General features: G+C 37.3%; 1 protein-coding gene across 3 annotated transcripts in view; it reads left to right on the forward strand.

Annotated features, from left to right (window-relative positions):
* Positions 1-27516, forward strand: part of SPIRE1 (spire type actin nucleation factor 1) — a 184907-nt gene that overhangs the window by 73867 nt on the left and 83524 nt on the right. For 2 of the 3 annotated variants that reach the window (XM_069468295.1, XM_069468296.1), the window contains exons 3-4: positions 311-544; positions 12605-12730. In XM_069468295.1, coding sequence (XP_069324396.1) covers positions 311-544; positions 12605-12730 — 360 coding nt within the window. Of the gene's footprint in view, positions 1-310; positions 545-12604; positions 12731-27516 lie in introns of those variants that run through there. The other variant, XM_069468297.1, reaches the window with a different exon arrangement.

The raw sequence follows: 27516 nt of genomic DNA on the forward strand, positions 1-27516 counted from the left end.
AATTTTTAAGCATTATATTCATTTCAAGTACTAGTGTTGAGAAAGTATTATTTCATTTGGTTAAGGTAATTTCAGATTTTGTGGAGATTTTTTGAGAGAATGCCTGAGTACTTTTAAAGGGAAATCACACAAATATTTTCATCTGAGTTTTTTTTATATGCATAGGTAAGACTTAAGTTTCTCTTCAAATCTAATTTGTCACGTTTCTGAAATGGAATAAATGAAACCAAGCTTAAATATCATACTGAATTTTTATGCATGTTAAAACTATTTAGTCATCTCTATTAACCACCGTCTTTAATGTTCATAGGTTATTGAATCTTTGGGAATTATTATTTATAAAGCACTGGACTATGGTTTGAAGGAGAATGAAGAGAGGGAATTGAGCCCTCCCCTAGAGCAGCTCATCGATCGTATGGCCAACACGGTAGAAGCCGATGGTAGCAACGATGAGGGCTATGAGGCTGCAGATGAAGGCCTGGAAGACGAAGACAATGAAAAGAGGAAAGTCTCAGCTATTCGGTCGTATAGAGATGTCATGAAGGTAAAGCAGCAGGTTATGTAGTACTTGTTTCTCACAAGTTATTTCATTTTTTAAAAATTGAATGTGATTCAGCATTTGATGATAGTTCCCATACCTTCAGCAGCCTGAATGTGGCCGTTATTACTGAATTATAACTCTCAAGACATCCCCTTTAGGTACTGTATGCCCCTTATCATTACATACCATACATCAGTTTGACTTGGCCTTGTGCCTTCAGTTGACTTCTGCATTTCCTTTTTGTGGAGTAAATAACAACGGTGACCTACTTATTTGCATGAAGATTCTGCATCTCAAGTATCACAGCTGATTGTTGTACTTTGTTTTCTTGACCTTCCTAAAAGTATTTATATATAATGAAACAACAAATTTAGTGGGTCGGATTGAATTTTTCTTTTTGGTTAAATTTTGCTGTACTTAAAGGCCGTAATTTCTACAATGCTAAATGTACAGAGACAAAAATTAAGACAGATTTGTCAAATTAGCCTTAAAAGAAATCGTTTTATTTTGAGCTATTTATATATGATGTTTACTAGATTTTGTAAGCAGCATTGACAGTATATCACTTATTTTCCGTCTTTTCATAAAGCACTTCGGTGACAGGAATATAGAGGAATGGCGAAGACAGTTTTCCGGTGTGTTGAGCACCCCCTGCTCTTTACTCCTCCTTAGATGTGACATCTCTCAGGAACTCTGGAAGGGGACTCTACAAGTGAAGATTTTTATGAAATTCAGATATATTTTTTAATTCTATTAAGACCTGTAGTAATTCTCATTTTCAACAGCCTATACAATTAAAACACCCTCATGTATATATGCAAATAGAAATTTCACATTTTATTCATTTTATGTTTTCTAAATGTTAAGGTTTATTTTTAGAAACATATAAACATATTTAAAGGTCATATAAAACTTTCTGCAGACCACAAATGACCTGCTTGTTCCGTGGAAGACCAATTATAAATAGTGATTTAAAAAAATGAAGAATAAAAGGTTTTACATTAAGAAGCTAAACTACTTATACCTCCGAAAGTGAGCTAACAGTTTTTGGTGGTGTGTGTGTGTTGGGGGAGGTGGTGCACAAGGAATGGTGAAGGAGGAAAGAAACACCCACCTAACCAACAGGATCCATAAGATCAGCCCTGGCACCAGAGTGTGACAGATGTCACAGCCAGATTGCTGCCTTACACTACAGGTTTGGAAGATGAGGGCCAGAGAGTAATTGGAATTTTAAAATTCTTATTCAATGACATTAACTATCTTAACTTTTAAAACAAAAATTCTTGGAAGTTTAGCAGTTTGGATACTTTTTATTATTTTTTTAATTTGAGCTACTGTGTTTTCCCTAACTTATTGCTATCATCATATGAAAAACAAATAGTTAAAATGGTGTTTAAGAAGATAGATTTCATAGATTGGAGGAAAACTGAAGTTTACCAATTCCATTCTTAGAAATTTTTTTGGAGAATATCATTCTCTCACCTCTTGTTTCTTGGTTTCCGTGCTAATCAAAACTAACCCATAAAATTCTCCATATCTGTAACAGTTTTTTTCTTCCTATAACATATACTTTGAATGTTCATTTTAGCTAAATGAGAAGAAAAATAATTGAAAGTAAAGTGAAATTTTAAAGTATTATAAAACCCATTATTCATCACCATATAGTAACACATAGGAGTTTCTGGTTTGGTTAGTGGGTTTAAAACCTCAATTAGTAAATTGACTCATTGTTTACTTTGAGAAGACAAGAATTAACTGAAGAAATATAACTGCTTTCTCCTTGTTGGAAGTAGAAATGTGAAACTAAATTTGAGTAATACAAATAATAGGATATTTAAGAACTTGGAGGCAATGTCTTTTAAATTCTTAGTGAGCAAGAACCTCTTTGGTGTGTAACTTTTTTCTTGGATAGTCTTTTATTCCAACTAATTTTTTAATTTGGTATGTTTTAATATGGTACGTTATAGTTGAAAAGTGTTTTCACGTCCATTCCATTATCTGAGCCTTAGGATAACCCTGTGAGGTAGTTAGAGTAGGCATTTTTATATCTGTTTTACAAATGAAAAAACTAAGGCTTGAAAAGTATGTGACTTGCCACCTTCATGTAACTGAGTAATTCAGAGGAAGAGTGATACTAGAAGACAGAGTGGAATGCTGTCTTCAAAGTTCTAAAATAGAATCCAGAATTATTTACCCAGTGAAATATCTCAACAATAAAGGTAAAATATCTTTTCTGACAAACACAGAAAACCTAGCATTACTAGAGATTAAAAAAGGATGCTTAATGATAAGAAGTTCAATTCACTAAGAAGCAATAGGAATTCTAAATTTGTATATACCTAATCATAGCCTGTAACAATAACATATTCAAATAAATAAATAAATAAAATCAAAACTAAAAGGGGAAATAGACAAACCCACAATTGTAGTAGGAGGTTTTACATACCTCTCTTGCTATTAGTACAAATATAGAATATTTGAACAATGGGAATAACAAACCTGACTTCACATTATAGGACTATGGCACCCATTCACTGCAGAGTACACATTCTTTTCAGGTATATGTGGAAAAACTAAAAATTTAACCATATTCTAGTTCATAAAAGCAAAGCAAGTCTTAACAAATTTCAAAGGGTTAAAATTATATAGGACATGTTCTCTTACCATAGAATTAAGCCAGATATCAATAATAAAAAGACTTTATTACTTTCACATATATTTGGAAATTAAGAAGTCACTTTTAAATACTCTAAGATCAGGGAAGAAATCACAATGGAAATAAACTGAATGATAATGATAATGAAAGTGTAACCTATCAAAATTTGTGGGATGCTAAAGTCATGACTAGAGGGAGATTTCTAGATGTCAATGCATCTGTTAGAAAAGAAGAAACACTAAAAGCAGTAATAGTGAAATGTTGAAAGTTTTCCCTCTGAGATTGAGAGTGAACTGTGAATGCCTGATATCATTACTTGTATTCAACACTGTATTGGGGGTCCTAAACGGTACAATCAGGTAAGAGAGAAATTATAATTGTAAGGACTGGAAAGGAAGAAATATAGTGATTCACTGATGTAATTACATATTAATAGAAAATATAAAAGAATCAATAGATTATCTTTGAGAATTAATTAGAGAATTTAGGAAGGTCACTGATACAAAGTTAATAAATAAAAATCAGTAGAAAGCAGTAGAAAGTGAGGCTGGGTGTGGTGGCTCACACCTGTAATCCTAGCACTCTGGGAGGCCAAGGTGGGAGGCTCACTTGAGCTCAGGAGTTCGAGACCAGCCTGAGCAAGAGTGAGACCCCGTCTCTACTAAAAATAGAAAAAAATTAGCCAGGCATGGTGGTGGATGCCTGTAGTCCCAGCTACTCGGGAGGCTGAGGCAGGAGGATCACTTGAGCCTAAGAGTTTGAGGTTGCTGTGAGCTAGGCTGATGCCACGGCACTCTACTCAGGGCAACAGAATGAGACTCTGCCTCAAAAAAAAAAGTAGAAAATGAAATATAAAAATTATGTATAATATGTTTTATACAAACACACAGCTCCTTGAGTCTGTTCATTAGGTTATCTCTAATAAGCTCCATCAGGAACATGAAAGGAGAAATTACAACTGACGCCACAGAGATACAAGATACCTATGAATTCTACAAAAAACTTATGCACACAAACTGGAAAATGTGGAGGAAATGGATACATTTTTAGAAACACACAGCCTCCTTTGGCTCAACCAGGAAGAAATAGAATTCCTGAACAGACCAATATCAAGAACTGAAATTGAAACAGCAATAAAAAAATCCTTCCCAAAAAGAAAAGCCCCGGACTAGATGGTTTCACATCCAAATTTTACCACATCTACAAAGAACTGGTGCCTATCCTGCAAAAGTTATTCCACAATATCGAGAAGAACGGAATCCTCTCCAACACATTTTATGAAGCCAACATAACCCCCTGATGCCAAAACCAGGAAAGGACACAACAAAAAAGGAAAATTACAGACCAATATCCCTTATGAATATAGATGCAAAAATTCTCAATAAAATCCTAGCAAATCAAATCCAGGTGCTTATGAAGAAAATAATCCATCACGACCAAGTGGGCTTCATCCCAGAGATACAGGGATGGTTCAACATACGCAAATCTATAAATGTAATTCACCACATAAATAGAAGCAAAAACAAAGACCATATGATCCTCTCAATAGACGCAGAAAAAGCATTTGACAAAATTGAACACCCTTTTATGATAAGAATGCTTAACAAAATAGGCATAGACGGGGCCTACCTAAAAATGATACAAGCCATTTATGACAGACCCACAGCCAACATCATACTGAATGGGGAAAAATTAAAAGCATTCCCACTTAGGACTGGAACCAGACAAGGTTGCCCACTGTCCCCACTGCTATTCAACATAGTGCTGGAAGTCCTTGCGAGAGCAATCAGGCAAGAGAGCAGAATCAAGGGTGTCCAAATGGGAACAGAAGAGATCAGATTCTCAGTCTTTGCTGATGATATGATATATCCAGAAAACAGCAAGGATTCAACCAAGGGACTCCTGGAATTGATATATGAATTCACTAAAGTCTCAGGATGCAAAATCAATACACACAAATCAGAGGCATTCATATATGCCAATAACATTCCAACTGAGAACCAAATCAAAGACTCAGTACCCTTCACAATAGCAACAAAGAAAATAAAGTACCTAGGAATATATTTAACTAAGGAGGTAAAAGACCTCTACAGGGAGAACTATGAAACACTGAGGAAAGAGATAGCAGAGCACATAAACAGGTGGAAAACCATAACATGCTCGTGGATCAGAAGAATCAAGATTGTTAAAATGTCTATACTACCCAAAGTGATCTACAGATTCAATGCAATCCCTATTAAATTACCAACATCATTTTTCACAGATATAGCAAAAATAATTTTACACTTTGTATGGAACCGGAGAAGATCCTGTTTAGCAAAAGCAATTTTAGGCAATAAGAACAAAATGGGAGGCATTAATTCACCAGACTACAAACTATACAGCAAGGCAGTGGTTATTAAATCAGCTTGGTATTGGCATAAGAACAGAGACATAGACCAGTGGAACAGAACTGAGAATCCAGATATAAAACCATCCTCATATAGCCATCTAATCTTTGACAAAGCAGACAAAAACATACACTGGGGAAAAGATTCCTTATTCAATAAATGATGCTGGGAAAACTGGATAGCCACATGTAGAAGACTGAAACAAGACCCACACCTTTCACCTCTCACAAAATTCAAATCACGGTGAATAACATACTTAAACCTAAGATGTGAAACTATTAGAATTCTGGAAGAAAATGTGGGAAAAACTCCTATAGACATTGGTCTAGGCAAAGAATTTATGAAGAAGACCCCAAAGGCAATGACAGTAACAACAAAAATAAATAAATGGGACCTGATCAAACTAGAAAGCTTCTGCACAACCAAAGAAACTGTCACAAGAGCAAACAACCTACAGAATGGGAAAAATTTTTCACATGCTACACATCCGATAAAGGGCTAATAACTAGAATCTACTTAGAACTCAGGAAAATCAGCAAGAAAAAAATCAAACAACCCTATCAAAAAGTGGGCAAAGGACATGAATAGAAATTTTTCAAAAGAAGACAGAAGTATAGCCAACAAACATATGAAAAAATGCTCAACATCTCTAATCATCAGGGAAATGCAAATCAAAACTACAATGAGATAATCACTTCTCTCTAGTGAGAATGGCCTTTATCAAAAAGTCCCAAAACAATAAATGTTGGCATGGATGCGGAGAGATAAGAACACTCATGCACTGTTGGTGGGACTGCAAACTAGTGCAACCTCTGTGGAAAGCAATATGGAAATACTTTAAACAGATACAAGTAGAGCTACCATTAGATCCAGCAATCCCATTATTGGGCATCTACCCAAAAGAACAAAAGACATTCTATAAAAAAGACATCTGCACTCGAATGTTTATAGCAGCACAATTCACAATGGCAAAGATGTGGAAACAACCTAAGTGCCCATCAATACATGTGTGGATTAATAAAATGTGGTATATGTGTACCATGGAGTACTACTCAGCTATAAGAAACAATGATGATATAGCACCTCTTGTATTTTCCTGGATAGAGCTGGAACCCGTTCTACTAAGTGAAGTGTCTCAAGAATGGAAAAATAAGCACCACATGTACTCACCATCAAATTGGTTTCAGTGATCATCACCTAAGAGCACATTTGGAATAACATTAATCGGGTGTCAGGCAGATGTGGCGGGGGGGATGGGTGTATACATACATAATGAGTGCGATGCACACCATCTAGGGGATGGACACACTTGAAGCTCTGATTTGGGGGGGGTGGCAAGGGCAATATACATAACCTAAACTTTTGACCCCCATAGTATGATGAAATGAAAAAAAAAAAGGATTCTTACAATCTCAATAAAAATATCTATAGGTTTTTTTCTAGAAACTGATGTACTCTATTAAAATGGAAATGGAATGCAAAGGGCAAGAGTAACTATGGCACTTTTAATAAGAAAGGCTACGTGGGAAAACTTTAGTGGATATTATGACTTCTTCTAAAACTACAGTGATTAAGACAGTGTACATAATAGACAAGTAGACCAGTGAAACAGAGCAGAAACTCCAGAAACATATCCACGCATGAGTGGACTCTTAATGCATGACAAAGTAGCAGACAGATCAGTGTGATAAAGTCTTCCTACCCACTTTGTTAATAGTGCCAGGCCAAGGAAAAAATGTAATGATTTCTTCCTCACACCGTACTCAGAAATCAATTTGTGGTACTATAGTTCCCTTTTATCATGGAAGATATGTTCTAAGACCCTCAGTGGATGCCTGAAACCATGGATAGTACTGAACCCTGTATACACTATGTTTTTTCCTATACCTACCTGTGATAGTAAGAAGTTAACAACAATAACTAATGACAAAATAGAACAATTTAGTTACTTGAACACTGTGATACCATAACAGTTGATCTGATAACCAATAAGGCTAATAAGTGACTAATGGGCTGGGAGTATCTGCAGTGTAGATACTCTGGACAAAGAGTTGATTCATGTCCCAGGTGGGACAGCACAGGACAGTGTGAGATTTCACCACACTACTCAGAATGGCATCCAGTTTAAAACATGACTTATTTATTTCTGGAATTTTCCATGTAATATTTTCGGACTGTGGTTGACTGCAGCCATGTAAAGGAAAACTGTGGATAAAGGGAGACTACTGTAATTATAAATTCTAATAATTGCTGTGAAGAAAATGAACAGAATGCAGTGATTAAAAAATAACAGAGGGCCGGGAATGGTGGCTCATGCCTGTAATCCTAGCATTCTGGGAGGCTGAGGTGGGAGGATCTCTTGAGCTCAGGAGTTCGAAACCAGCCTGAGCAAGAGTGAGACTCCATCTCCACCAAAAAGAATAAAATTAGCCAGGCATTGTGGTGTGTACCTGTAGTCTCAGCTACTCGGGAGGCTGAGGCAGGAGGATTGCTTGAGCCCAGGAGTTGGAGGTTGTGGTGAGCTACAGTGATACCACTGCACTCTACTCAGGCAACAGAGTGAGACTCTGTCTCAAAAACAACAACAACAACAAAAATAGAGAAGTTAGAGGTGAAGAATACATTTAGAAAGGACAAACAGGAAAGACTCTTTGAGTGGGTGACATTTAAATCAACACCTGTAGGGTGAGGAATTAGCAAAGAGATTAATGTTTCTTAAAGAAACAAGTCCAGGGTTACCAAAACAAAGTGGAGGGAAGAGCCACAAAATGGGATTGGAGAGGTAGATGAGGACTAGATGACGAGGGACTTTATAGGGCATAGAAGAGTTTTGGTTTTAAGTCTGGTGGGAGCCACTGGCCCTGCTCTGCCTAGGGCACTCTTTCCTTAGATCTCTGCACGGCTCACTCCTGTACGTCCTTGAGCTCTCTGCTCCAGTGCCACCTCCTGACCACTCTTTCCAGGTGATCTTGCTTTTCCACCACTGGCTTCATTTTCTACCTCTCATCTGCTTTATTTTTCTTAAGAGTAGATATTATTCCCAATGCGTATGCATGTGTTTGTGTGTGTGTGTGTGTGTGTGTGTGTGTGTGTATTTAAGGGTCTGAGATACCCATTAGAATGTTAGTTTTGAGAGTTTAGGGACTTTGACATGTTCAATACTATGTCCCATTTCTACCCCAGTGCCTGGTACATAGTTGGCACTCAGTGAATATTGTTTGAATGAATGATTGGATACTTTTAAGCAGGGGATGGAAATAATACAAATTATATTTATAAAATATTTTGACTGTCAGGTGGAGAAGTATCTTGTAGCCAGGAATCCTCTAAAGAAAGACGGTGGTAGCTTGGACCATGATGGTGTTGGAGGAGAGAGAGCAAAAGGAGAGAGCTTTTGGGTGGTGTATTTTGAAAGTAGAAACAAGATGTATTGATTGATTGATGAGATATGTGTGGTGTGGGAATAGAGAAGACTCAAGGATGACTCTCAGATTTCTGATAAAGATAGCACTATTCACTCTGATGGAAAAGATAGGGGAAAGATGGAAAGAATAAGGGAAATCAGGAGTTGCATTTTGGAAATGTTAAGCTTATGATATCTTTGTGACATGCGTGGAAATGCTAAATACACAGTTACAAGTTTTTAACATAAAGGAAAGGGCTGGCCTAGAATAGGAGTTGAGGAGTCATTAGCCTACAGTGGCATTTAGAGCCATTAGACACGACTAGATCAGCTAAAGTATCCTCCTACTCAGAAGATACCCAAAGAAGATCCAAGATTGATCCCTCAAAAACTCCAGCCTTTCAGTTTAACATAAAAATTTATTTGTAAGGCTGGGTACATTGGCTCAGACTTGTAATCCTAGCACTTTGGGAGGCAAAGGCAGGAGGATCACTTGAGGTCAGGAGTTCGAGACCAGCCTGAGCAAAAGTAAGACCCCGTCTCTACAAAAAATAGAAATATTAGCCAGGTATGATGGTGCACACCTGTAGTCACAGCTACTCGGGAGGCTGAGGCAGGAGGATCGTTGGAGCCCAGGAGTTTGAGGTTGCTGTGAGCTATGATGACGCCTCTGTGCTCTAGCCAGGGCAACAGAGCGAGACTCTATCTCAAAAACAAAATAAAATAAAATAAAATATTTGTAGAACAAGGGGAGATAGGTTATATAAGAAGTTACATAGCCCAATCCCTTCCTTTTAGAGATTAATGGAAACCCACCAATGTTAAATAACTCGTCCAAGGTCATGTAACCGTGTTGATCAATGTGGGATAGCACCTGCTCCTTCTAATTGTGTTCTCCTACCCCCATGACATCCTCTTTTTTTGTAACCGTAAAAAATGATTTTGCTGCATTTTTACTATATACTGTGCTCTATGCTTAAGCACTGTAAGAACATTATTCCTTGGATTCAAAAGTAATATACATTCATTTTAGAGTGGAGTGAAAAGAACTTGGGCTCTGGAGTCAGACAGCCTGAGTTCAATTCCAGTTCTACCATTGACTGTCATCAGTGTGACCTTGGGCAAATTACTTAGCTGTTCTAAATCTCAATTTCCTAATTTCTAAATTGAGTTGTTGCATGGGGCCCCTTGCAATTCCATATGAATTTTAGGATTTCCGTTTCTTTAAAAAAGAGTGTTGAGATTTTGTTAGGGATTATATTCAATTTGTAGATCACTTTGAGTAATGTTGCCATCTTAATCATATTAAGTCCTCCAATCTATGAATGCAGGATATCTTTCCATTATTCAGGTCTTCTTTCTTTCGAAATATTTTGTACTTTTCAGTGTATAAGTCATGTGCCTCCTTGTTTATATTTGTTCCTTAGCATTTTTTTGATGCGATTATAAATGGAATGGTTTTCATAATTTCATTTTCTTCTGGTCATGTGTAGAAATACAACTGATTTTTGTTTATTAATCATGTATCCCACAACTTTGCTGAAATCGCTTATTAGCTCTAATAGTTTTTTATGTATAACATTGGGGTTTTTATATATAAGATTATGTGAGATGAATTCTTAAAAACATGTATAGACCTGGTTATTACATTTACACCAGAGTTTTTAAAGTTTACAGTTTATAGCCTATCAGTGGGTTGTGAAATCATTTGAATTTGCAAGTTTTGTGAAGCTTTTGTGTGTATGACATACACATATGTGTGTGTTTGTATATAAAATATGTAAGTATATATAAACTTATTTCCTTTTTAAAAAAAAAAACTTGCTGTGAATAACAGTTGAAAATTCTGAAACCCATTGCTTTATGCCATTTTTCACATTGTGTAATTAGAATATAAGATATGGGATAAGTTAGATAAAGGTGAAAGTCTTAGCAGTTGCCTTTTATTACCTTGGAAATGATAATTCTGTTTTGGAAGATGTTTTCTGGTTACAAAAATAATTAAGCAGAATATATACTCTGCTCACTAGTAGCTCTATGAATAATAAACATGAGCTTTTTGCTTTTCATGCTTTCTGATGAATCACTTTAGCTTTTTTTTTGTACTGTGGAGGTTTCCTACTCAAACTCAAGATATTTTCTTGAGACTGTATTTTATAAAAGATAGTAATCTATTAATTTTTTGTATAAGATGCTTATTACAAATGAAAACTAAAAGGCATATAATGAAGTATATTACAAACTAGAAAGACATCATTTATTCATTTGATAGAAATTATTAAAATATAATAAAATATATATTTCCATAATTGTGTTAATGTGAAATTTATTGACTATAGTAAAGAATTAAGGGAGAACATACAGCTTTTTAGTGCAAATGAAGTACTTTCAAACATCGCTATTGTACATGGATGTAAAATTATTTTATAGAAGGATAAAATTATTCCTGTGTACTGGACCCTTGACAGGATGTCTTTCCAGTCTAATAAATTTAATGGTGTTTGATTATTCTGAATTGCTTTGCGTGATGTTAAATTGCACCTTACCCACAAGTAGTCCTGTAGGGACTATGGGCTGTGTGCAGTGAAGGACATTAGGCCTGCGCAGCACCAGTAGACTTACTGCCTCTGCCCTCACTCCTCCACTCCCCATCTACTGATGAGGCAGCCTCCCTATGGTCTACATGTTTTCCTGACATTCTTTTTACTGTATTACAAAATTCAACATATTTTGGAATGACCCTGGGCTTCAGCACCCAACAGGACTCTGAATTCTCCTCCCTCATGATAACCATGTGACTGTGTGCAGAGGAGTCACTTGATTCCTTTTAGCTTCAGTTTCCTTTGCTATAAAATGGGGATAATTCTGGGTTACATTGAAGAGTAAATGATACTATGTTTATATGGCATGTGAAATATAGTACCTGGCATAATTGCTCAATAAATGGTAGCTGTTAAAATAACTGAGTTATCATCAATACTCAATAAATGGTGATTCCCTTTCTGCTCCCTAAAACTTTTTCATATGTCCTATCATTTTCAAGTAGAACCTAACTATTTCTAGTAAGCTTATCTGTGCTGTTAGGTGATTGTTTAGTGGACCACTTTTCCCATAAAATTGTGTAGACTTTACTGATGGTCTTGTAGTACATTAAGCCTTGGATGATGGGAAGTGCCTGGCAGTCTGATATGAAAATACAGGTATACTAGATGTGTGTGTGTGGAGTGGGGGTTGTGGGTTTGTTTGTTTGTTTGTTTTGAGACAGAGTCTTGTTCTGTTGCTCCGAGGAATGTGCAGTGGTGTCCTCATAGCTCACAGCAACCTCAAACTCCTGGGTTCAAGTGGTCCTCCTACCTCAGCCTTCCTAGTAGCAAGGACTACAGGCACACACCACCGTGCCTGACTAATTTTTTCTATTTTTGGTAAAGATGGGGTCTTGTTCTTGCTCAGGCTGGTCTTGAACTCCTGACCTAAAGCAATCCTCCTGCCTTGACCTCCCATAGTGCTAGGATTACAGGTGTGAGCCACCGCGCCCAGCCAGAGTGTCTGTTTTTAAGGTACCAAAAAACCCAAATAATAACCAAGTACTGTTATTTTATTTTTCTTTGCTATAGTTATGTGCTGCTCATCTCCCAACTGAATCAGAAGCACCAAATCATTATCAGGCAGTATGTCGTGCACTATTTGCAGAAACAATGGAGCTACATACATTTCTGACCAAAATTAAGAGTGCGAAGGAGGTAAGTACTACTGTTCTGATATTTATTGCCATTGTGAATGATAAACCTGAATTTTCAACACTCTCCATTATTTTATAAGATTTATTACTATTCTGATGAGTGCTGAAAATCATTTAAGAAAGAAACGATTTTGGCAAAATTAAATCTATTCTTTTAAAATATCAACAATGTGAACTATTTTAAAAACAGATTTTCATACAGCTTCCTTACAAATGGGTAATAAATGCTACTGAACTGTTTTAGTCCAGTCCCATGTGACTAGCATTCCACCCTCTTTCTGCCACTCTTCTCTTTTGTCCATTCTGAAACATGTTAGTACCTCTTCCAGGAAGGGACAAGGACTCAGAAAGGAGGTAACACTCACATCTGATCATTTAACTATTTTAGAGTACATTTGATTAAAGATTTAATGGGGGAGATTGGAATTAATATTCAGATAATCTAAAGGTATATTTTGGCTATTTTAGTTATTAAATAAATCAGTGCCTATGAGTTAAAAATTTATGTGTCAAGTCCAAAGAAAATCATTCTAATTTATTTAAAAGATGAATCACTATATTTTTTATGTTACATAAATGGTAGTGAAGATTCAATTCTTTTATGAAACAGCATAGCATCTGGCCCAGAGCGGGAGCTCAGTACATGATAGGTAATGGGTATCTGTATTAGTCAGTGTTCTGCAGAGAGACAGAACCAATAGGATATATACAGATATATGAGAGGGGATTTCTTAGGGGAATTGGCTCATGTGATTATGGAGGCTGAGAAGTCCCATGACAGGCCGTGTGCAAGCTGGAGGCCCTGGAGTACCTGTAGTATGGCTCAGGTAAAATAAGTCCTGGAGTCCAAAGGCTGGACAGCCTGAGTTCTGATGTCCAAGGGTGGGACAGGAGGGTATACCAGCTGCCAGAGAAAGAGAGAGACCAATTTGCCTTTCCTGTTTTTATTCTCTCTGGGCCCCCACCTGATTGTCCCACTCACATTGAGGGTGGATCATCCCCACTTAGTCCACTCAGACTCACAAGCAAATCTCCTCCGGAAACACTCTAACAGATATACCCCAAAATAATGCTTTTTACAGTTCTCTATGTATTTTTTAATCCAGTCAAATTGACACCTAAAATTAACCATCACACCATCATTTCTGTTAATGACTGAAGTGCAGAGTTTATCTGAAGCAATAGGCTAAAACTTTCCATGACCCACAGTCTGAGGACAAACACATGCTGGATGTGTAAGCAAGGAAGGAACAACGAATCTCACTGCCAAAAAAGACTTAATTAGCCCTGGTAATAAGTAGGGGATGGATGTCTCCGCCAGATCACCCTTCAGTAATCCATTGTATGTGAGAGCTCTAAGCATTCTTCCTATGCTCTCGCCAGGGTACTGCTTATAGTCTGTCATTTTGTGGTAGGGCAATGAAAAGCTATGCCTTATTTTGAGAAAACATCTTGCAAAATTGGATCCAAGAAGAAACAGGTTGGAAAAGGGTGAACTATATTTGAAGAATAGTATCTGCTCATCTACATATCATGGACTAGCTGTTCTTTTTGGACAGAGCCAGAGGCAATAGGCTCTGATTAAAAGCTTCAAAGTGAACATCCAAAAGCACATCCTCAACTAAGGTTTATCAAATCGTGGCAAAGATTACTTGTTAAGGTTGTCATCACCTTCCCCAGCTTGTTAAGATTGAGACTGCCTTCCCCAGAGCATTATTTTTAGGTTGTAAGTACAGTCCTGTGGGATTAGTAGAGTAAATTAAACGAGCTCTTAAAATCCTTCTAACACTGACATTCTTAGACACTATTTCTGAGCTTAAAGAACAATATTAATAAAATATCTTTACTACTGTCCTCCAGTGAACATTAAAAAAAATTTTGCTCTTGACTAAAACTTTGCTTTGCCAGATATACAAACACATTTTCAAAAAGAGGTTTAAACATTATCAAAGTTTATTTAAAGAAAAAACTCATAGGTGGAATAAAATTGCTGTGTGGAAGGCCAGGTGCGGTGGCTCACGCGTATAATCCTAACACTCTGGGAGGCCAAGCGGGGAGGATTGCTTAGGATCAGGAGTTCTAGACCAGCCTGAGCAAGAGTGAGACCCCGTCTCTATTAAAAATAGAAAAATTAGCTGGACGTGATGGTGAGTGCTTGTAGTCCCAAGTACTTGGGAGGCTGAGGTAGGAGGATCGCTTGAGCCCAGGAGTTTGAGGTTGCTGTGAGCTAGGCTGATGGCATGGCCCTGGCCGCAGTGTGAGACTCTGTCTCAAAAAAAAAAAAAAAAAAAAAATTGCTGTGTAGCAATACCTGCAGAAACTGGCCAGGCCAACTGTGGGTGGGGCCAGGTGGGGCCAGTCAGGGTTCCAACCACATCTTTCACCCTGTCACCACCCCAAGGTTAGGTCTTTCCAGGTGCTATTTCCATCCTGTTTTCTCATCCCCTACTATTTTGTTTGTACTCCGTGATCTCTCTCTCAACCTTTCCCAGTCTTCTCTCTAGAAACTATGCTCCATTTTGAAAATGAGCTCCCCACAATAGGCCATGTGCAAGCTGGAGACTCTGGGATCTCTTTTCAGGCTCTTATTAGAACACCTCCTTCCCACAAGGGTGGTGGTTTCTCTCGCTTCCCTCTAGTGGGAAACTGCCCTCTCCCCATGTCTTCTATCTCTGGACTAATGTGGGGTTGGTAACATATCTCTCTCCCCTCCTGCCTCTCAGTAATCAGCCTTTGTACTTACACAAACTACCTTCTTCCTCTGAAGCTTGCACCATCACTTCTATCATTCTTAAACCATTGTCACTGACATCTGCCGTCATCTCAAGCGATTTCATAGATGAAGAAACCATAGCTGTGTAATCCTTGCCTTCTCTCCATTCATCTTACCTGAACGTGCCTTTGTCTTTGTGATAACCTGCCGTTGTTTCACCTTGGAACTTGTGGGCTCTCATTTCCCACTTCCTAACTCTACTTCCTGCCTTCTAGCTCTTTCCCCCACTACTGCCTGAACTGATCTTCTATTCCCCCAGTTTCTTCCAGGTTATCATCCTTCCTGGATTCTTTCCTTTCCTATGTAGACTAGGTTCAGTCATTTTTCCAGGAGCGCAGATCCACCTGTGTCACCTGGCTCATGACATTAGCTTCTCAGCTTTTCCCTTTCATCACTGAGATCCTCTCCATTGGGTTTCTTCCACTTTGTTGATGAGTGATTTTTATAGATCACAGGGGCACCTGAGGAGTCCAGTTCCAGGCCTAAATCCTGTGTGCTGTGTTTGACCAACCCTTCATGCTGATGACAGGCAGTTACACGGCTCTGCCTGGCAGGCTGCACAGGGTGGGGTGGGAAGCTGCCTTCCCCACACTAGCCTTGGTGCCCAGCCAGCGCGCTGTTGCATTCTGTAGAGGGCTGCAAGGACTCAGAGCACACCCCGCCTCCTTTGCGCCCCATGTACTCTCACACAGCACTTCCCACTCCTAACCCTTCCCTCTTTCCTTCCCCCTGGCCCCTCAGGAGCCTTTTGTCCAGTGCTCCTCAGCAGTGACGTGATTTCCCTACCTGCCCTGCATGTCATTTGACCTCACCCCATGCTGTTCTGTGGGGACTGTTACTTTCAGTCTGGCTGTTCTCCTGAGTGATCACTTTGACACCTGGCAGTTCTGCATAACCATGTTGCTTCCCTGACTAAAATGGCTCCTCATCACCTACAGAGGACAATTAAAACTTCATTGTATTGCACTAGAGGCCCTTCATATGTCACCTACTTATATTTTTATTCTCCTTTTCAATACTGCCTTCCTTACATTTTACACTATCCAATTAAAATTGTTTATCTTTTATGAATACATCATGCTATTGTATGTCTGTAACCCTTGCACACTGTGTTCTTTCTGCCTTGAATTCACTTTTCTCCTTATCTGCTTGGTGAACTATTTTATCCATCAAAACCCTGCTCTTGTGTTACCTCTTTTGTGTAGTAGTATTGACCTCCCTTCACTGCCTCTACATCTTACATGTTCCTCCGTCTTGAACGCCTCACTCTCCATGGTGGTCATTTGCTGACATCTTTGTAATCCTGTTTATGCGATCAGACCAAGTGCTTCTTGAGATAAATGACTGTTTTAAGCCATCTTTATTTTAGTGACTCTTAATGTAGTATGGGGCATATAGGAAACTCTAGAAATGTTTGTTGAACTGAAATAAATTATATATTTCTGTGCTTTCCCAGAACTTCAAGGATTTTCTTCTGGTTGAAAAGAAGTGAGTTCTTAAAACATCTCTGGATATTTGAAACATTTTGGCCAAAATATTTCTGTATTATGTATTTCTATATTCTAGTAAATATGAGAACTTTTATGGAAGGTGTCGAGGAGAGCCTCATGTACTCTTGTATTCCTTAAATTTACACATAAACATTCATTTAATAGGGAGTCCTGATAAGGCAAGCAGTGAAGTATGTGGAAATCCTGACACTTAAGAACATTCTATACCATTTAGTTACAGACTTATGCTAGATAAACTGCCTGTCAATACTAAAGTTTCAGGAATGAAGTCTTACAGGGTTCAAATAGGTTTCCTTTTCCTCTGCAATGTATGAGGCTTTTTTGAAAGCTAGAATATTTTCACATGTTAGTTCATATATGTATGTTAGTAGTTTTAACGTTTTCTTAAGAGTACTAAATTCACACTACTAATAAAATATTGTATATTAATTTGACATTTTCCTAAAGATTTCAAAATAGTTTATACATCTTAAGAAACAGTTTTTATACCTATGAATCAGCATGTACAAAGTAGAATTTTCAAAATATTAGCCTCTGATTCAACAAAATAAAAAATTGGATTATCAGTGATTTTTCATACTACCTTATATCTCTGTATACATGTATGCATTTGTGTATGTAAATTAGAATAGAATCTTAGTGTCAACATTGGAGCTCAGTTGCTGATAATGTTTCTGATTTAATAATCCAAAAGTAATTATATTAAATTTCTTATGCTAAATTGGCAGCTTACTAAAATATAAAATCTACAGTCTGTTTTCAAGTGTTATAGTTCTATAAGTGGTAATTACATTTACTGAATCTGACTATTTTATAAAACACAGTGCCTGGTTGATCATCTGTTTATTTAGAAAGCAAATTTGTTTTTGTTCTAATCTCTTTACTTGATGATGATTTTCTTCTTAAATAATGAGTGAGATCCTTTAAGGTTTTCCTCTGAATGATAAAGAAGACTTGGGTAGGCCTGCTGTTACTTTGTCTCTTCAGCACAGACATTACTATGTCTTCTAAGCAATTTGATAGCCTTGTGTGTAAGTGTAGCTGGAGGGACTGTCTGAGCAATCTGTTGAGTGCATCAGGTTGTATGAAAGAGGAACCAGCCTGCCCGGGGCCAGCAGTACCACCACAGGCCAGGACCCAGTTGCAGGCAAGGCTAGTGAGCTTGTGCTGTGGAGAGTGGGCAGCTTCAAATGTAAAATTTTTATTGGAGAAAAAGTAATTGTATTAATGGTTGTATCCTTTAAGCTATCTAGGTAATTTTTTGATCATCATTCCCTAGTTTTGTTATTGTTACATAAAATTATTTATCACTTCTAAAAACTTTAACCCCTACTAGTTTCCTATATTATATTCGTACTGCTCCCAAAGTGTCTTATCTTGTTTATACTGTTTAATCCTCATAACAAGCCTATATCTCTTACGTTGCAAATCAGTAAGCTAAGGCTTAGAGAGATTAGAGGTTCACACAAAAGTTAATTCTCAGCACTGCTGATACCAGCATTTCCACCCTCATCACAACCTTTGATCTAGCAAAGGTGTTCCAACCTGTTACTGCTGTTTTCCCATAAGAATGTCACATATAGCCAGGCACAGTGGCTCGCCCACAATCCCAGCACTTTGGGAGGCCGAGTTGGGAGGATTGCTTAAAGCCAGGAGTTCAAGACCGGGCTGGGCAACATAGTGAGACCCCATCTTTACCAAAAATTTAAAAATTAGCTGGTGTGGTGGTGCAGGCCTATGGTCCCAGCTACTCAGGAGGGAGTAGCCCAGGAATTTGAGGTTACAGTGAGCTATGATCGTACCACTGCCCGGATGACATAAAGGAGAGCCTATCTCTTTAGAGAGAGAGAGAGAGAGAGAGAGAGAGAGAAAGGGAGAAAGAATGTTGCTATGTTGGAAATTGAAGAGAGTTCCTAAAGAAATTGTAGATGGATACTTTGATGTAGGCTTCTGAACAGGATTAGAAAGAAGAATGTGTGAACCAGAAAGAATAAAATTTGGCTTTGGGGGAGAAGAGGGTTAATGAGAGAATGTATGTGTGCATACTTCAGAGGGGGAGGGATCTGCATATATACACAGACAGGATAGGGGAAGGGAGGGTACCATGTTAAGTTTAGGTTATGAAATAGGAGGGAGATGTGAAATGGGAAAAGATGGAGTATCATAGAAATGTCAAAGACTGAGACAAAATAGTTTTAAGACTAGAAAGTCAGTTGACTTTATTCTGGTATGTTCCTAGCATGCTGTAACCATCATTGCCTCCATGTTGAGAGTGTGCAGTATACTTGCCAAATTCTCCAGTAAATACATTGTTTCATAGTAGAGGTATAACTATATTTATTATAGGAGAAAAAAAACTTGATGCATAATAGAAGAAGACTTTTAAAAGAATCTTTTTAAAGAATTCTTTTTTTAAAACAAATAACTCATTTTTCCATTTATTTTATAATTTAAAATATTTATATTAACACTGATCGTTTTTTAAAAGCCCCTTTATTGTTGGTGAATCATGTTCTACCACTCATTATTCATGTGACCTCTTTAAGTCCAGTAGCCTTTGCTAGACTTCTGTTTACTCATCTTTAAAAATGGGGGAGGAGCAATTAGAAATGTTAAGCTTCCTTCTAGTCATAAAATTCTATACAGAAAATACGATTTGTGTGAGTAAATCTTTGTTCTATTCACTCAACAAGCTCTTCTTTATTTTTGTATCAGTCTTATGTAGGCAAAATGTGTACAGATAAACACTTATGTGTATGCCCAGCAAAATTTGCTATCAAATTATTATATACTATTTTATTTTATAGGAAAGAAATTCAATGTTATAGATATATTAATATTAATCAAATTTGAAGATGCTTATAGACCTTTTAAAAACAGATTTAACTTTTGTAAATTGGTGAACTGACTATAACACTCAATACTACCATATTGATGTCATTATAGAATAAAAATAAAATTTTTTATTTTTGCAGTCTAGTGATAGAAAATTCCTATAGAAAAGAAATTCCTAATACAATAATATTAATCATGAATGAATGAACAGTGAAAATAATTGCACATTATTAAACATATATTCATATTACTGCAGCAAGAACTTTATAAGGCATGTAAAATAGATTTCTAACATTATAATTTCTGTTTTCTAGGGGATTATGTACTCAAAGTGATGACAATTTTCTCTTCCTTTGCACTTTCTTTCATTATATACATAAACATCACCCAAACTAAGGTAGAATATATCAAACATTTTGTTCTTTGAGAGTTAAGATGTCTAATATAGTTAAGCCATCTTAGAGTTCTTCAGCAGTAAGCTCTACAGGTGTGGATTGGCATTTCTGATTATCTGATTATAATGATCTTTACTCTCTTCTCAAGTGTGGCTGCACCTTTGGTGCTTAATTAGTTTCTTGTTAACATATTAAACTCCTCTTATAAATTTTGTCTTCATTGACCAGTTATGATTTTTCACTCACATCCTTCATGCCTCAGCTAAAGGACATCTCCTCAGATCACTCCTAGACACCTTTACATATTTAGCACTCACTGCCTTTTTTAAAAAAATCACACTACCTTGTTATTTCCTGTCTAGCAGCCATCATAGTTTATAGTTGTTTTGTTGGTCTCTTATTCATTGATGTCTGCAACTACAATATAATCTCATTGAGGGCAGAGGCCTTTTTTCCCTAATTCACTGTTATATCCCAGTGTAACGGGGACTCTGTAAAGTTTGACCCATGTTGACTGAATTAAAGAATCTGTGGTTCAGCTATTGTAGATCCAGTTTCTCACCATCTATCTTGCATCTTGGTCCCCTGTTGCTCTTGGATCATCTTGAGAATGCAGAGCCTCCTTCGTGTTCGCACTGCGTCTGCCTTGCCACATGCAGTGGTTGGGCATCTGTTGCCTGGGCCATGACAAACCTCCCTAGTTTTATTTCCCTGTTCATATACAATCTATTTTTTCACTGAAAGACCTATCCTTATGACCCCTGAGTACCTCTCATTCTTATGTTAGCATTTTAATTCTTGTAATATTACTGTCAATTAGGTAGTATTACCCTTCACCTCCTATCTGTATAGATAGGAAAACTGAAGCACAGTTTAACAAACTAATAAATTCGCTGACTGTGTTGCTAGAAGGAATTAGGATTAGCCCTACTTTTTAATTGTTTAGAATATTAGCAAACAACAAAAATGGATCTTGAGATAGGTGATCAAGATGTGGAGGAGATGTCTATAAACCTCAATGTAGGAGGACAGTGAAGGGACTTGGGATTTTGGTAAAGATAAGAATAGCCATATTAGATATTGCAAATGCTAGTGAATAAAGAGATGGTAGATTTCAGAAGAGCTAGGATCAATTGGCAAAATTATTTTATTCATGCAACAGTTATTTTTCTCCAATAGGACCAGTGCTACTATGATTAATAATGCTAACATTTATTCCATACTTATTCTATGCTAGATACTGTTCTGAGACTTTTATGTGCATTCATTCATTTAGTCTTCACAACAAGCACATGTGTTAAGTGCTATTATGATTTCTGTTTTCATTGGCAGTATAATGATGAGCAAGACAAACATGATCCCTGTCCTCACAGAACTTCTAGAGAGTAGGAATGATAGCCTAGGAGCAGGCCATGCAGCCCAGTGTGAGAAGGGCCCTGGCAATTGAACTTTAGAGTGCTGTGGAAGCACCTAAGAAGAACATCTGACTCAGACCTGGGGGCCCATACTCACCTTCCCAGAAGTAACTTTGAAGCCAAGTCCCAAATGCCGAGGCAAAAATGGTGGGTAGAAATGCATTTCAGGCACAGGAAGCAGCACACCTACAGGCTAGGAGACAAGAAAAGCAAGGGAGAAGGTGGATGGGAAGATAGTAGGGAAAAAAGAAGTAGGCTTGTCCAACAGTAGAACCACTGTCTCAAGAGGTACGTCCCCAGGGAGGATGCTATACAGGGATACTGTTCAAGTATCTGATGGGAGGATTGACCTGCGGAGTCTATAGTTTTGTGACTGCTTGTGGGCTGAATGGCTTTCTTCTGGCATCAAACAAATCTACGTGTGGGTCCATCTTCAATATTCTGACCCTAGACTGCTGTACTGCTTTTGTTTATTTGTTTAGCATATATTACTGAGCACTGCTGTGTTTTGGGTAGTTAGTTTCTGAGCATATGAAGATCTCTAAGGCTTATTGCTTTCAAGGATCCCTGTAACCCCCCCCTAATGAGCAAGACATTGTGGCAGAGAAAATGAACTTATATCCCAGGGAAGGTTTTCTTTCTCATGGTATTTATGAAGAGATGGAGAATAATTCAATTATGCTACAGTTAGCCTTTAGTTCTCAGTCTTCTAGAAATGGAACTTCTTTGTTTTAAAATAGTTTTGCTTTAAAGCAGAAATCTTGACAAACCTGTGACTAGCAGGAGATTTTGACCCAGAAGAGGCTAGTGTGGACAAGGAAGCAAGTTCCAGCTTTCAGCATTAAGTCAGGATTTGGAAAGTATATATAGAACCAGGGCTAAGAAACCTGACATGGAGAGAAGGCCATGCTTGAGAGACAGGACAGGAAGCCAGTCACATCTGTGTGGTCAGGAAGAAGAGAAAATCAATTATTGCTTCCATTTTTCTCTGTTTTCTTTCCTGATTTCTTCTTTAAGATTCCACAGCAAGTTGGATGAAAAACCAGAATTGAATTCAGGTCTTTTAATCCTTTGACCCGTAATTCTTAATCACATAAATTTTATGAAAAGACCCTGGAATAGTAGTAGCTTCTACATCATCACTTACCTTCCCTTCTCTTCTTTTACCTTCTTGTTCCACTTTCTCTCCTTGACAGTTGTTAGTCATGGTGTCCACACTTGTTTGCCATTAGATGACTTTAACCTCTTAGAGAACAGAACATTAATGAACAAGTATTTACAAAAGAAGCGAACAGCAAAGCCCTCCACCAGCATCCTAGCATTGGGCCATAGACTATTTCACAATAAGTGAGGACATATCTTAGTTAAGTGGTGAGCTGAAAAAAGGTTTCTGGAACCAGGAGCCCTTATTTTGTCTAGTGTATAGATGGTAGGAATTATTTTAAACAATAACACTTGCTTCATCTGAGATAAGCTTATAATTTTAAAATTTTTTCATGACCCATAAGTTGTATGATTTCCTAATAGAAGCATCCACTAAAGAATAAGTCATATCCAACTTTTGATTCTAAATTTTCTCATTAAGATATATATATATATTTCTATTATTTGACTGTGTACCTATTTCTTACTATTTTTTATTTGAAAGTTATAACTGTTGAGCGTTTGTAAAATCCTTGTTCTTATCTGGGTTCAGTTGACTTTGCCTTTTCCAGAGAAAAGAAGGTGAAGTAAAATGAGTAAACAACTTTATGAAGCTGATGGAATTTTAATCATTTCTGATTAGGTACCTTTATTTTTTAAAAATATATACAGGGCCGGGCACGGTGGCTCACGCCTGTAATCCTAGCATTCTGGGAGGCCAAGGCGGGAGGATCTCTCGGGTTCAGGAGTTCGAGACCAGCCTGAGCAAGAGTCTCTACTAAAAATAGAAAGAAATTAGCTGGACAACCAAAAAAATATAGGAAAAAAAATCAATTAGCCAGGCATGGTGGCGCATGCCTGTAGTCCCAGCTACTCGGGAGGCTGAGACAATAGGATTGCTTGAGCCCAGGAGCCTGAGGTTGCTGTGAGCTAGACTGACGCCAGGCACTCTAGCCTGGGCAACAGAATGAGAGTCTGTCTCAAAAAAAAATAAAATAAAATAAAAATAAATATATACAGGATTTTATTTGAATTATTAATTAGGTTCATTTATTATTTTCTCCCCAATGTAAGCTCCCATAAGTACTTGACATGAACTTCTTTACTATAATTTTCTTAAATGAAATGATAACAGTGTTATGTTAAATATTTTTTTAAAACTCCACACTACAAGTGATTTTTTTCATTTTTTCTGTATCTTCTTATCCTTATACATTTTGATTCCTAGTTCTCCCTTGATTCTCATATTTCTCCCTAATTAGTATCAATTTTTATCCTGATTTTTTAAATCAAGTCCACACTACAAGTGATTTTTTTCATTTTTTTTCTGTAACTTCTTATCCTTATACATTTTAATTCCTATTTCTCCCTAATTAGTATTACAGTAAGCAATTTTTATCTTGATTTTTAAAATTTTAATATTAACCTTTGCTATTATTTTCATGTATAATTGTGCATAATTCAGGTTGAATTTTAAGAAAGCACATTTATAAGGGTATGCATTGTTAAAGCATTAATTTAACTATCTTGGTTTTAAATTAAGTTACAAAAGTACAAATTAGCTTATAACAATTTTACTATGAAAAATTTAATGTTGAATTATTCATCTTTGCACTTCCAATCTGTTATACTAAAGAAGTAAATTGAATTTTTGGTCTTTCATTTCATTTCAAAAGTTGTCCTAGGGAAGGAAACATTTTTTTTCCATCATCTACCAATACAAATAGCTGCAGCTGTTTAAAAGTAGCATTATAGCTGCAAGCAGTGGCTCACATCTGTAATCTCAGAACTTTGGAAGGCCCAGGTTGGAAGATCACTTGAGGCCAGGAACTCAAGACCAGCCTGGGCAACATGGTGACATCCCATCTTTATAAAAAATAAAAAAATTAACCAGGGGTGGTGGTTTGTCCCTGAGGTCCCAGCTGCTCAGGTGGCTGAGGTGGGAAAATTGTTTGAGCCTGGGAGTTTGAGGTTGCCGTGAGCTGTGATCCCACCACTGCACTCTAGCCTGGGTGACAGAGCAAGACTATGTCTTATTTGGAAAAAAAAAAAAAAGCATAAAAGCATTATGCCAATGTGATTTTCTAAATGTTTAAATGATTGCCACTTATATGCGACTTTGTTTGAAATTTCATTGGTCAAATTCTTCTGAACGGTTAAATCTTACCCTAAATTTAATAAAATCCTAGGATGGGAGGATGACTTCTAGATGCCCAGATTAGAGCTAATTTTGTCTTAGCTGCTAATATTTGACCAGATATTACAATTATGGAGTAACAAGATGAATTGGAAATAAGCATGGCTCACTATGAATTTTTCAAAATATCATATGAGTATATTTTGCACTATATGGTAACAATAATACTGAGAAACTTTATTAAGTGATTTACAGGCATACATTGGAGATTTTGTGGGATTTTTTTCCAGACCACTGCAAAAACACAGATATTACAATAAAGCAAGTCACACAAATTTTTTGGTTTCCCAGTGCATATAAAAGTTATGTTTACTTATACTGTAGTCTAGTAAGTGTGCAACAGCATTATATCTTAAAAAAAAAAGAAAAACAATATACATACTTTAATTTTAAAATATTTTATTGCTAAAAAATATAATCATCTGAGCCTTCAGCAAGTCCTATCTTTTTGCTGATAAAGGGGTCTTACCTCAGTGTTGATACCTGCTGACTGATCAGGGTGGTGGTTGCTAAAGGTTGGGGTGCCTATGGCAATTTCTTAAAATAAGACAATGAAGTTTGCTGTGTTGATTGACTTTTCCATTTTTGAAAGATTTCTCTGTAGCATGCAATGCGGTTTGATGGCATTTTACCCACAGTAGAACTTTTTTCAAAATTGAAGTCAGTCCTCTCAAACCCTGCCATTGCTTTATAACTAAGTTTATGTAATTTTCTGAATCTTTTGTTGTCATTTCGGCAATGTTCACAGCATCTGCACCAGTAGATTCCATCTCAAGAAACCACTTTCCTTATCCATAAGAAGGAACTCCTCATCCGTTCAAGTTTGATCATGATATTGCAGCAATTCGTGTTTTCAGGCTCTCCTTCTAGTTGTCTTGCTGTTTCCACTACATCTGCAATTACTTTATCCACTGAAATTTTGAACCTCTCAAAGTCATCCATAAGGGTTGGAATCAACCTCATTAACCCTGTTAATATTGATATGTGTACCTCCTCCCATGAATCACCAGTGGTTTTTTTTTTTTTTTTTTTGTTTTTGTTTTTGAGACAGAGTCTCACTCTGTCACCTGGGCTAGAGTGCTGTGATGTCAGTCTAGCTCATAGCAACCTCAAACTCCTGGGCTCAAGCAATTCTCCTGCCTCAGCCTCTCAAGTAGCTGGGACTACAGGCATGCACCACCATGCCTGGCTAATTTTTTGTATATAGTTTTAGTTGTCCAGCTAATTTCTTTCTGTTTTTTAGTAGAGACGGGGTCTCAGCTCTTGCTCAGGCTGTCACCAGTGTTCTTAATGGCATCTAGAATGGTGAATCCTTTCCAGAAGGTTTTCAATTTACTTTGCCCAAATCCATCAGAGGAATCACTATCTGTGGCAGCTATAGCCTTACAAAATGTTTTTCTGAAATAAGACTTGAAAGTCAAAATTACTCCTTGGTCCATAGGCTGTAGAAATGGATGTTGTGTTAGCAGGCATAGACATCCTTGGACATCGCCATGAGAGCTGTTGGGTGACCAGGTGCATTGTTTATGAGCAGGAATATTTTGAAAGGAATCTTTTTTTTTAACAGTAGGTCTCAATAGTGGCCTTAAAATATTTAGTAAACCATGTTATAAATAGATGTGCTATCATCCAGGCTTTGTTGTTCTATTGATAGAGCATGGTCAGAGTTGATTTAGCATAATTCTTAAGGACCCTAAGATTTTTGGAATGGTAAATGAGCATTGGCTTCAACTTAAAGTAAGTCACCAGCTGCATTGGCCCCTAACAGGAGAATCACCTTGTCTTTTTTTTTTTGTTGTTGTTGTTTTTTGAGATGGGGTCTCATTCTCTTGCACAGGCTAGAGTGCAATGGAGCCTTCCTTGTGAAGCTTTGAAGCTAGGCAGTGACTTCTCTTCTCTAGCTGGGAAAGCCTTACATGGCACCATCTTCTTTCAAGAGAAGGCTGTTTAGTCTACATTGAAAATCTGTTGTTTTAGTGTAGGCAGCTTCATCAATGATCTTAGCTAGATCTTCTGGATAACCTGTAGCAGCTTCTCCATCAGCACTTGCTTCTTCACCTTACCCTTTTATGTTATGGAGATGACGTTTTCCCTTAAACTTCATGAACCAACCTCCGCTGTATCAAACTTTTCTTCTGCAGCTTCCTCACCTCTCTCAGCCTTCATAGAATTGGAGAGAGTTAAGACCTTGCTCTGGATTAGGCTTTGGCTTAAGGGAATGTTCTGGCAGGTTTTATTTTCTAGCTAGACCAACTAGCTCTCTGTATCAACAATAAGGCTGTTTTACTTTTTATCATTTGTGTGTTCCCTGGAGTAGCACTTTTAATTTACTTAAAGAACTTTTCCTCTATATTCACAACTGGTGGAAGAGGCCTGGCTTTTGGCCTGTCTGGGCTTTTGACATGTCATCTTCAGTATGCTTAAAGTGAGAGATGTGTACCTCTTCCTTTCACTTGAACACTTAGAGGCCATTGTAGGGTTATTGACTGGCCTAATTTCAATACTGTTGTGTCTCAGA

Source organism: Eulemur rufifrons, chromosome 5 (genome assembly GCF_041146395.1).
Source record: "Eulemur rufifrons isolate Redbay chromosome 5, OSU_ERuf_1, whole genome shotgun sequence".
In the NCBI taxonomy this organism is placed as follows: Eukaryota; Metazoa; Chordata; class Mammalia; order Primates; family Lemuridae; genus Eulemur; species Eulemur rufifrons.